We start from the raw sequence: 13,263 nt of genomic DNA, 5'->3' as shown, positions 1-13,263 counted from the left end.
GATTGTGCAAATGAAAAATTTAGAACAAACAGTATATATCACTTACCTAAGTCTTTTGGACACATAAAATTCATGATAACAAACAATACAACGCTCATGATTATTCAATGAATTATGATCAAATATAAAATTGATTCCTGAACTAGTAGTAGTCAGTAGTTGTTGTTCGTTTGTACCTGATCGAGGCAATAAAATACTACTATAACGATTTATTTTATTCTGTAATTTAGCATTTTGTTTCACTGTATAATCTCGTGGTGTATTCTCATCTAAATAATCGAAATATGAATGAATGTTTTGATCAGACACATTCGTCACAGTTGTTCTTGGTATTGGTGATGATAACGAAGATGAAGAAGACATTGAAGTGATTGATTTCGCGAGTAAAGAACAGCTTGGATCTGGTCTATATATTAAGCCAGAATTTCCATTTTTATCATTTATACACTTTTTAGATGACATTATTGGATCGTCTTTCAGAGTTAAATGTGAAGTGTCCGGTTTAATTTGATTGTTATTGATCTCGTCGTCGTTATTATCATTGAAATAAACCACTTTTAATTGACTATTCAATCCAAAGCGTAACTGATGCAATTGATGACTGTTACGTAAGTGAAGTAATTTAGCAAATAAGTAAATTAATGTGTAAATCAGTTGTTGAGCGTTCTTCTTACCGAAAAATTGTGATTTCCACAAGAAGTCTTCTTCAGGAGATGAATAATAAACCGTATTCATATACGTTAGATTCGTTGGAATAAGGTTTGCAGTAATATAGTTTGGTAAAACGTCTATTTTAAAAGATGGAGTGATTACACTTGTATTGGTACTGGTAACAATACCAGTTTTTGAAGCAATGATGAAAGAATTAAGAATTGGTGGTTTGTTTTCACAAATTGAAGTGACCTGTTTCCTACTAGAGGATTCATATATAGTAGAGGAAACATTTTGTCGATGATACTGTGTGAATGGTGGTCTATCATGGTAGGGTATAGGCTTGATATCTGACCTGATGTGATGAATTGATTGTATTGCAGCTGTATTACAGACAGATTTGAAACCTAACCTGGTGTTAAGTAATAAAGTGTTTGGATACTTCCGTAGATGATTTGGTAATATTGGTCTGCGTGATGTACCCACTGACCTTCGGACTGCATTCGATGAACGTGGAGCGTGATTTGTCGTACACTGTGGTCGACTTAAAACAGACGACGCGGCATGAGTGATTACACCATGACTGAAAGGATAAGATAATTGTTCACAGATAGTACTAGGCGTAAACCCTAAAGAATGAGTTAGTTGAGTAAGTACAGTCGTCGCACAGGAAGAAGATTGATGTTCCTGAACTGAGTTTAAAGTACTTTTAGCATCACATTTGGTTATTATATTATTATTCGAATGGAAAAATGACGAATTTGTGTGATCGGTTGTATTTACTTCCACCATTACTGTACTAGTGTGATTTTGTGACTTGCGTTTCCGTGGTTCATGCTTAAAAACGGTAGTTTTTAGATTATTTTGAGTTTCCTCCTCAACTTGACTGACATTTTTAGAATCTTTTGAACTCTTTGTCGACGAATGTGTAAATGGTAACGGATAATTTCCAGACACTTGTACTATATCACTACAAGAAGTGTGGGCCGATACAGAAGCGTAGCTGTTACATTCTGAAGATGAGCTTTGTGTAGCATTTGGGTTTGGAAATATTACATCGACTGACTCAGGAAGCTTTGAGACAACGATTGTGGACGTCTCTGGAGTCTTAGTTGGTTTAGTCAAACCAACACTCGAACTAAATGAGGTGTTTAATAGGTTCTCCCCACATATATAATCCAAAGGGAAAGGCTCAGGTCTCCAAGGTACATTGGAAGAAAGTTCAGAATTCCCAGAAAAATTAGAGGATGACACGTAAGGTTTAGTAGATGAACAAAAAGCCTGAACATACTGATCAGGTTTATCTGCCATAAAACGAGATCTAATATTTTGATGAGTGTAATTTATGGAGGGAGTCACATTCACCTGGTTCCCAGCACTAAATAAATTAACATAATCAATTTGGGGATGTGAACGCACCAGCTTGTGGTCAAAACGAAGTAAAGGGACTAAACTTGTCGGGTTTACCAGTCGACTTTTCTTCTTTTCATGAGAATGCTCAAAAATACTAGAACAACTAAGATCATAACCAGCAAAGTGTGGTAAATGAATTTTCGAAGGAAGAGACATAAAAGTAGTTGAACAGTAAGCTCTCTTCTGAACACTAGTTGATGCTGTTAATGTACTTGAAATTGGAATTTCGTCTCCAATACATTTCTTAGCTGTAGAACTTGTAGAATGTTCCTCTTCTAGAACACTGACTGGAGGACATACGATTACAGAATTTGATTTTGACAAGCCATTATTATTCATAACGAACCGAAATAATGAAAAATTTAAATTAATGTATGGTATAGACTGAATTAATCCTCAAATTCACTTATTGACTGAATTAATATTTAAATTCAAATTATTGATTATTAACGATTAACGTCAAAGTTGGTGGGAATGGATCCCAAACTCCTAATATATATATATATATATATATATATATATATATATATATATATATATATATATATATATATAAACACAACATTAACAGCAAAACCGATAAACATACAGTATAATCATCATTCAAAATATTAACTCACCGTTAAGGCCACAGTCCTTACATAAAAGAAAGGCTTCTTCACATGTTGGTGGACCACCACAACAATAACAAATAGGACCATCTTTCTCTTCCTGTTTGTCGACTGTATCACAGTTCGTGTCAGACATGAATGAATCAGGTGTTAATACATTATCAGGTTTTAAAGGCATAGTTAACTGAGGATTGGTAAAATCATGCGATAAATTCGACGTATTAGAAAACAACGGTGGTAATGATAAGCTTTGAGATAATGGAAAAGACAAAAACGGAGATGAAATAGTCGTCATAAGAGAAGAATCGATAGGTATACTTGATGCTGCAGAAAAATGGGTAGGTAGAATAGTTCCAGGTAAGATATTTGGACAATTACTGCTGGAAGAAGCAATTACAGTGATAAAAGAACTAGAAGGTAGAACTGGAATTGTTGAAGAGAATGGAAGTTCATTTGTTGTATGCGAAGTAAAACATGATGTTGGGACTAGGTTACTTGAATTTGTATCAGATATATATAAGGAAGAATTATTTAAACCATTACATGTATTGGAATCTACTCCACCTGAAATAGTTGTGTTTCCGTATGCAGTCGAAGAATTTTCAACTCTTATTTTCTGAAAATAATATATTTAAAATGAATATTGAGACTTTTATATTAAACGATTTACAAGAATTCAAACCCCTTAAAGACAGAACTAACATAGATTGTAACTAACCCATTACAAGTGGTCTGAAAGGTGGAGATGAGATGGAAAAAAGACAAAATCGGACTTCAAATTATTCACTAATTTTCCATTACTTATGTAAGAAATTTTTGTTTGATTTCTAAACCCTATCAAGTATGTACAGACGAAAGAGAAAGATGTTAAATAACGAGTTTTTTCTGTATTATTACAACTAAAATTACTAAAGTTCTCAGGGATAAATTGGGTAAAGTTCGCTAAAACATCAATACGAATTAATGCACTATTAGAATTCTATTGTAAAAGTTCAACCATCATAGTGTAGTGTATACTATTTGTGTCGACAGACATAAATTTCCCAGATGCCCTGGTACAGTCGAGAGTGAGGAGTCTGTTCCCCCTCTTCAAATGCTCTCACATGGCCACGTGCATACAATTACTTCCAGGGAAGTCCCACCCACTGAACTCTCGCGGCGGGAGTGTTGTTTACGAAATCGAGAGGACGAAAAGCAAATGTCCGGCGCTTTAACCGGGTTGGTGGATATGGAGAGTCCACCTAGGGCAGTTGAAAAACCTCATTCCAAACCAATGGTCCACATGGACTCCAGCATCCTGAAGGAACAAATGGAGTATGAACCAATTATTGGCCACTGGCTACCATGGGACTGTATCTCCTCACGTCGCTCCACTGCCTTGTGGACCAGACCTTTAGGTCGAAGACTGCTGGTGTGGACCCCTAAGAAAGACCACACGGGCAGTATCCCAGCCCGCACACAAATTGAATGATTTATGTGGCACATATATATTTGATGCCTCCTTGTACCAATGTTTGTTTAAATAATAAATAAGTTTGTAACACCAATCAGATGTATTTATTATTTATTCATCTTTATTTGAATACGTTAATATTGGTACAATGGGGCACCAATTGGGGCATACCAATCAGATGTGGAACCCCTGGCAGCAGAAGGCTGGGAAGATCAAATCGAAGGGATTGGAAAGGAATCGCGAATAGGAAGAATCATACAAAATGTGAAGGACAAATGATAGACATTTGTAGAAAAGTCACTCAATGTACGGTTCACATATTTTACCAAGATATTCTGTAACTTTGTATCAAAATACATTGGTTGACCCCAGCTGTGTTTCGTTCACAACAGCAGTAAGCTTTAAATGGGCATCATAAAGACTGAAGACGAATTTCTATAGCCCGAGTCACTAACAAAAATAACCAATTTCTATTTCTCCTTCTTAATAACATTACCATAAAGTCTACTTCGGATCGATGTTTGGAAAGTCCTGAAAAATTAACAAATTGTTAAAATCCATAAACTGATTTTAGTCTATGAAGTTTAAAGAAGGTTGAATGAGTAATCTTCCAAAAACTAAGTTCAGTTATTACTGAACTGACACCCCAAAGAATAGTCTGAAGACCGAACAAAAATTGTGAATATATTATCCATAAAGTTATCGATGGTGCCGAAGGTATTCTAAGATCCAGGAGAAGAATAAAACCAAAGGTAAAAGTCAATATCAAAACAAATCAAGTACACATAATACTGTCCATTCTTTTTGAAACCTCATCGATCCATTGTTGAATATTAGGAAAAAACATGTATATACTAAATGTTCTGTGAATAATGAACTAAACTAGACGTTTCTGAATCAGTAATTATATAAATATGGAAAATAGACCAAAGGAAATCCATAAGTTGTAAATAACTTAAATTCTAGAATCCGTGCATCGCAGTACCAAAAACATTAGTACAGCCCAGTATTGACATGTGAAAACACATTTTACAGCTGTCTACTTAAACATGAATGACAAAAGTGTGAAGACCTAAGAAAAATTTACAGCCAGATTTGTTGTGTACATTGTCTTCAAGATATTAAAATTAGGCAACCCTTGTATGATGGTCATGGCAGCAGTTATAGATGTCTGAAAATTTTCTGAGATATAACAACAGTGGTAAAACCGCAAAAATGATATCCTTACGGAAAAAACTAACACTTACCGACAAGCATGTTATTCCGATTATAAGCCCGTAGATCTTTAAATCATTTAAGTAGTAATTGACTACATTTGGAAGAAAACTAACAGTTTACAGAAAGTAGATGTTTGGCAATATATCAAGTAATTTTTACATGTGTTTGTTGTCAGTAAATGCAAGCATCACAGTGAATATACACACAGGATACCTTATCAACAGACTTGGACCGTTCCAACGGTTCGAGAAGCGCCCTACTTCCGGAGAAACTTATTATTTAGAATAAATAATATATACCTAATCGATAAACCAATCAAAACATGTGACCTGGAAAGTTACCAGAATTTTAAGACAGGATAGGTTAAGTCTTGGTTTAAAACCTAATAAAGACTAGAAAAAACCAAACGATCGATATTTTCTTGTTTGTGGCCTAGAAAACGTGAATCAACGGTTCATATGACATATTTTAATTCTGATTGGTCAAAAAGTCGATAAGATAATAAACGTAGGAGGACAGATATAAATCGGATAATGACATACAGTAAGCGTATTAGCCTCAGAATAAGTGCGCGAAAAGCAGGACGATGTATTCTTTTGACGGACTAACCACTGAAAGAAACGTACTGAAGAAAACCATCTTGTTCTCGTTGATGCGACGATTTCTACGTTACACTACGTGCCATTTGATAGTTTTCGAAATACGCTGGTTCAACTATAGAAAAAACTACACAAGTCTTGACAGTAAAGAGGTATATTTAGTTGAGACTCCAGGTATCTACGTGGTTAACCTAAAGTATACAGCCGGACTGATGAGAAACGAGAAATGTTATGGCACATACACCGAAATAGAATTAGCAATTAATGTTAGGGTTTCCAACACAAACTAGCAACAGCAATCATAGGAAAATCCTAAACACATCACAATAAGTCATCCACCTGTCATTCCCACCTCCTGATTGGCCGGAAACAGTTAACATATCAAAATCACTCGTCCAGGTTACTCTATTCTTGTTATACTTGGTAAACTTCCTGGTTGCTTTTATTTTATGTGACGTACCAACTGGTCTGTACCTATTTATTTATTCCCTATGATCTCGTGATGATGGAATGGAGTGTTACATCCAACTTAGGGGTACTCTAACAATTGTTCATCAGCAACACAAAAGCAGATTATAAGTATGTAAATAATGTGACCACGTATGGATATCTGAAAAACAAAACGATCGCTATGAAGAAAAGATATTCATGGTTTATACCCACTAAATAGTCTAACATCTCGCGTCTCACAAGTTATTAAAACATCGATGGGATTTGTTTGAGAATACAGTGCTTTTCTAGCTTACTTAAATATAGGAAAAAGAGGAGCCACATAGAACGGAATATCAGGTAAAAATAGTAGGAAAAGATTATGACGAAAGTAAGAGTAAGAGCAGTCGTGCGAGACGTATTCAAAAAGCATCCATCCTTACTTACGGCAAACAAGAATATAAAACTTCACCCCAATTAACAATGGTTTTGTTTCTAGATCACACGTGTTATTTTACTTATTTTTATTTGATACACAATCTGATACAACTGGAAACCAAAAGCCTATACGCAACACAAATAAAAAGATAAAATAGAGCAGAAATAAAGAAGGGAGTGGGAGTAACGTTGAAAAAGTGAACAAGAATATTGTGTTAAAAAGTATAGTCCAGGTAAAAATAAAACCCGGAAAGACCTCTTTAAGTTAGGAGAGTTCCTTTCAGTTTTATGGAGAATGTAAAAGTAAACTATGGTAGGACCACTACTGACTTCTATTTTGAACAATGTCTGTTAGCATTTCAAGCCACTGATTAGCGCCATTTCTAGGACCCCGACAAGAGTCATGACAGGTTAAGAGATGACAACCACAAAGTCGTATGATAGACTGACCACCTCCACTTTCTCCAAACCGTCCCAGAGTCGATAATTGATGCACGCTGTGGAAGTCACAGCGACGATATTCGTAACACATATCCAAGACACCGAGGTCAATGTTTCAAGATAGTGACGCTGACTGGATAATCGTTATTGTACCTGGACCTCAGGATTACTAACACGGTGTTGCCAATCGGTGTCAGCAATCATTAGAAGACTATGATGACCCTTCATTCAGTGAAGTTCCTCTCAACTAATCCTAGCAGGACCGTTTAGTACTTCATATGTAAGACCCTGAAAAATCACGCATCACACGGGATGGAAACAACAGTCACAATGTCTTGAGGATGGAACTGCTGGTCGTATAATGCTATTTAATGCTTGAACATACTTTGAGAAAGTCCTATATTACGTAACCGATATTGCTACCAGGTTTAAAAAAAACTTTGGAATCATCGACGATAAAACACTAATCAACCTCGACTCATGAAGGCCAAGCTTTGTAAGCATAAAACAGCATTAAGTGAACCAACGTTTTGCATAACTAGCGAAAAATGTCAGATTTCTCCAAAAGTAGTCCAGACGTAGAAAGGATAAATTGATTTCTCTTTTATTTGAGTAGTAGTCTTACTTGCGACATCCTATTGACAAAGCACTCAGAAACTGGACTTCCCAGCAAATTGTCATGATTGAAGACATCCGTTAAGTAGAAGTAAATGACATTTGATCAGTTATCGAATACCGAGTGTACTGCACAACAGTTCGTTTCGTGCTAATCTACGATGTTTAAACACGGATCTTTTTATAGTTTAGTAAAACCCTTGTTAGGGTGTGAACACATTAAATCGAAATCAGAGGCGTCCTTACGATTCTTTACGTTATTTATTACATAAAACGGATTTCTGAAAGTGCAAACGGAAACGAGTTATATAAGACAAAATAACAGCATCGCAGAAAGGTAAATTAAGTGGTAAAAAATAAGAATAATATCAAAGAACAAAGATTGAATAGAAGCAGGTAATTTCCATTAGTTTAAAATAATTTGTGAGAAATGCGAAAGAGAACTACACCAGAATCGGTACTGGATTTCATTTCAGTTAACGTTCCAGGCCACTGCGGACACAGTTTTCGGGACTGCATAAAACCATAATTACTTACGCCTGGTACTGCTCATGAAGAAGCATAGGCCACGCACCAGCACTCTCCACCTAACCCTGCCCAGGGCAATCCTTTCCGGATTTTTTCCAGTTGCTATTCATCCTTTTGATGTCTGTTTCCAATTCCCGACATAATGTGTCCTTCGGCCTTCCTCATTTCCGTTCCCAAGTTAGGGTTTGCCTCGTGACTGTATCCAAGGGGTCCTTAAAAATCAAAAGATGTCGACACAACTGTCTTCCATTCCTCGGCGTCATGTCACAAACTGATCACCACCTCGTCTATCCACCAAGTCTCCACATCAGTAGAACGGAGGCCTGTGAAACTATATGCGGAAAAACGTGACGAACCGACCAAATACTGATAAAAATGCGTGAACTCAGCGTTACCACGGAATGCGAGCAGTCTTTTGACAACAACGATGAATGAACACAGTCTTCAAATCTCCTCATATGTGGGGCCAAGTTTAACAACTGCATATACACTGCTCACACATCGACGATGTACATGCACCCTACCTTCTGTGGCTAAACTAACCATGGGATGGTGATCTAAGAGATGAGATAATATGTGTTACGCACATTATTATACTTATAGTTGGCCTGAATAAACTAATAAGCATCAAAACATTGTGTGAGGCTATATACGCAGGCCGTTGAGAGACCATGAGCAACTTTATTCATTATTTTAATGATCTAGTCAGTGCTTATGTACATCATGTCGAGCAACAACTACTAACCTTAAACCTAGCTATTTTATATTCTGTAGTGGTAAGTGGGATATATTCGATAACATCAAACCATTCATGGTGAAAAACTAAATGACTACAGAAATCAAGACAGGTTATATGCATACTGAAATATGGCCAAAGTCCAAACAGGTTCGCGAAATGAAGATAGGGTATCATAAAAATCAGCATCATCGATCGTCAGTTGAAATATGATCTGCGTGAGTACAGCTTAACTTGAAGCAGGAAGACATGGCGTAGAACTTGACTGTGTCCAAAGTTGAAACAGATTAGAAACTGCTTTTAATCTATTTGAGGCTGCGAATGATAGTTAGCTATTCGACCTACTACATATCGGTCCTTACAAACCCCACAAACGATTCCCCAACATGCCTAGACAGTCAGCGAATTAGTTAGTCACAGGTCTATCAAACAAGCTTTAAAAAAAAGGTTGAGATCCATATCTAGGCCACAATTCATAGAACTATTGGGAGAGAAAAAAAAAACAGTATCCAGGACTGCTTTCAATTAATTAATCCTACAAACTACTGTGAGCTAGAGTCGTTCGCTTTGTGGTTCCAGAGATGGCCGTCGCCTATTTGGTGGAAGACATTTCAGACATTAAAAATCGGTGTGTAAGATGTAACAGCATCCAACAAACGATAGGCATGCGTACACAACCAAAACGAAACATGTGCTACGATTCGTCGTCCAGATCTCCAATCTATAAAAAACGACTATAGGTGACAATAGGGGATCGACTAAAAACTATTACGATTTTTGTATGAACAAGATTCAAACGGTCTACTGTTCAACTAAAATATTCAAGGATACAAGAGGAAGACATCAAAAAACCCCTAGCTATCTCGCTAGGAAATTATGATACACATGGTGGAGGTAAAGAGAGATACGGAGCCAACATTACCACTTGTTACCTATCTCCTAAGTCAACAAAGCCCCCATGACTAAACCAGCTTCCTTACTAGGTTTTCTATTAAGTGGAAAGGTACCATTACTTCATAAATTTTAATCACCCACACTTCTCGATAACTCCTCCTGGAGCCCCTCTGAGGCTACTGCCGGTCCCAAGCCCGGATAAAAGAGGAGCGTTGGGTATGGGGTTAGCGACCCCATCCCATAGAAAACTAACTCGCTAAAAAACGCTAACCAGAAAAAATTATTCACACCTTTTAAACTCTGCCCTGGGAGTCAGGTCTTCATTTAGAAGAGTTATGACGCCTCATGATGAAAGCCGAGTTCCTTCAGAAGTCACGAGGTCGATGCCCCTTCTGACAACCAGAGCAACCATTTATTTAGGTACATGGGATGCTCGTACAATGTGGGACACCGGGAGAGCCTTCCAAATTGCTGCAGAAATGAGGAGATACAACCTGGAGGTGCTTGGGATCAGTGAAATACATTGGACGCAAGTTGGACAACAACGACTAACTTCAGGAGAGCTCCTGTTATACTCCGGCCACAAAGAAGAAAATGCTCCACATACACAAGGAGTTGCATTGATGCTATAAAAACTAGCACAAAATGCACTTATACGATGGGAATCTCATGGACCAAAGATCATCAAAGCCCCCCTCAAAACAAAGAAAGAAGGCATTTCAATGAACATCACCCAATGCTATGCGCCTACCAACGACTACAATGAAGACGCTAAAGATCAATCCTAAGATAGGCTGCAGTCAATCGTCGAGAAGTGCCCAACAAAGGACTTGACCATTCTGATGGGAGACCTAAATGTCTAGGTTGGAATGGACAACACCGGATATGAAGACATCATGGGACGACACGGACTGGGAGAAAGAAACGAAAATGGTGGGAGATTTGCAAACCTATGTGCTTTCAATAAACTGGTCATAGGCGACACTATATTCCCACATAAACGCATTCACGAAATCACGTGGACTTCACCGGATCACACTACGCAGAACCAAATCGACCATATCTGCATCAACAAAAAATTCAAGGGGACAATGGCGGATGTGAGAACCAAGAGCGGAGTTGATACAGCATCAGACCATCACTTGCTGGTCGCCAAGATGAAATTGAAACTCAAGAAGCACCAGACAACAGCACAAAAGTATAATACGGCTTTTCTTCGGGATACTGACAAACACAACAAATTCACGACAGTCCCCAGCAATAAGTTCCAGGCCTTTCATGATCTACTCAATGGAGAGAGAACTACTATGGAGAGCAACTGGAAAGGGATAAAAGGGGCGACCAATTCAACATGTCATGAGGTTCTGGGACACAAGAAGCACCATCACAAGGAATGGATCACTGTTGATACACTGGATAAGATTCAGAAAAGGAGGAACAAGAAGGCAGCAATCAATATCAGCCGAACAAGAGCAGAGAAAGCCAAACCACAAGCTGAATACACAGAAGTAGACAAGCAGGTGGAGAAGGATATCAGAACCGACAAACGTAAGTGTGTGGAGGAAAAGGCTGCAAGAGAAGGAAACATGAGACAACTGTATGACACGACAAAGAAACTCTCTGGAAATCACTGTAAACCGGAGCGACCAGTGAAAAGCAAGGATGGCAAGATAATCACCAACATCGAAAACCAGAGAAACAGGTGGGTAGGACACTTCAAAGAACTCTTGAATCGACCAGCCCCACTGAACCCACCCAACATCGAAGAAGCACCCACGGACCTCCCAATCGATGTTGACCCACCAACAATTGAAGAGATCAGCATGGCCATCAGACAAATCAAGAGTGGCAGAGCAGCGGGACCAGACAAAATTCCAGCAGAGGCACTGAAAGCAGACGTAGCAGTAACTGAAAGGATACTCCACATTCTCTTCAGCAAGATTTGGGATGAAGAACAAGTACCAACAGACTGGAAAGAAGGACACATCATCAAAATACCAAAGATAGGCAATCTCAGCAACTGTGATAACTACACGGGCATCACTCTTCCTCCAATACCAGGAAAAGTCTTCAACAAGGTATTGTTAAACAGGATGAAGAACTTCGTAGACGCCCAACTTCGAGACCAACAGGCAGGATTCCGTAAGGATCGATCGTGTACAGACCAAATCGGAAAAGTAAGGATCATTGTGGAACAATCAATTGAATGGAATTCATCACTCTACATCAACTTCATTGACTACTAGAAAGCATTTAATAGCATGGACAGGACAACACTATGAAGGCTTCTTCGACACTACGAGGTGCCTCAGAAGATAGTCAATATCATACAGAATTCCTATGATGGATTACACTGCAAAATCGTGCATGGAGGACAATTGACAGACTCGTTCGAGGTAAAGACCGGTGTCAGGTAAGGTTGCTTACTCTCACCCTTTCTCTTTCTCCTGGTGATCGACTGGATCATGAAGACGTCAACATCTGAGGGAAGCATGGAATATAGTGGACAGCTAGGATGCAGCTGGACGATCTAGACATAGCAGATGATCTGGCTCTTCTATCGCACACGCAACAGCAAATGCAGGAGAAGACAGCCAGTGTAGCAGCAGCCTCAGCAGCAGTAGATTTCAACATACACAAAGAGAAAAGCAAGATTCTCCGATACAAGACAGCATGCACCAATCCAGTCACAATTGACGGAGAAGATTTGGAAGATGAAAAAGCCTTTACATTAAGTATCGTTTTACGAAACAACCGTTTGCTTAAATTATACGTATCTATCTAGACGAAAACCAAATAGCTTATAAAGCTTTTCTGACATTTCACCCAAATAAATGAAGTAACTAGATTATTTAGCTTAATTATGATCTTGTTCAAGTTACATATAATTTTTTTCTGAGAATGAATAAGTCTGTAAAAAAACCTACATAGTGAGGACCAATACTTTTTATAATAAATTCCTCAGTAATTTGATTAATGTCGTGACGATAGGTGTCAAATATCAATCAGTTATGCAAACCCAGTCAAATGAAATAATAAATTAGAAAAACCTGATTCTATTGTTATGTTTAATTCGTGGAACCCAAAACACTGAAGACTATGTTAGTAATTTCACACATCTGGTTCTCTTGAAGATTTAAAAAAAAGTAAAAATAAGATGATTAACTGAACGAATTGAATTCATCATTCTATTTCAATGCTACTTATAGCAGACTAAATTTACAACGAAAAATAAGA

The 13,263-nt window shown here is 37.8% G+C and overlaps 1 protein-coding gene across 2 annotated transcripts in view; it reads right to left on the bottom strand.

Annotated features, from left to right (window-relative positions):
- RPS3 (40S ribosomal protein S3) overlaps positions 1-13,263 on the bottom strand; it is a 45,932-nt gene that overhangs the window by 9,788 nt on the left and 22,881 nt on the right. Inside the window, exons 1-3 of one of the 2 annotated variants that reach the window (XM_051216165.1) lie at positions 5,376-10,275; positions 2,685-3,291; positions 47-2,351 (exon numbers count right to left, since the gene is read on the bottom strand). In XM_051216165.1, coding sequence (XP_051066728.1) covers positions 47-2,351; positions 2,685-2,970 — 2,591 coding nt within the window. In that variant the 5' untranslated portion in view covers positions 2,971-3,291; positions 5,376-10,275. Of the gene's footprint in view, positions 1-46; positions 2,478-2,684; positions 3,292-5,375; positions 10,276-13,263 lie in introns of those variants that run through there. The other variant, XM_051216164.1, reaches the window with a different exon arrangement.

The sequence above is a fragment of the Schistosoma haematobium genome, chromosome 4 (assembly GCF_000699445.3).
Source record: "Schistosoma haematobium chromosome 4, whole genome shotgun sequence".
Classification (NCBI taxonomy): Eukaryota; Metazoa; Platyhelminthes; class Trematoda; order Strigeidida; family Schistosomatidae; genus Schistosoma; species Schistosoma haematobium.
Note: the sequence above shows the minus strand (reverse complement) of the source record. Positions and strands in the feature narration are given on the sequence as shown.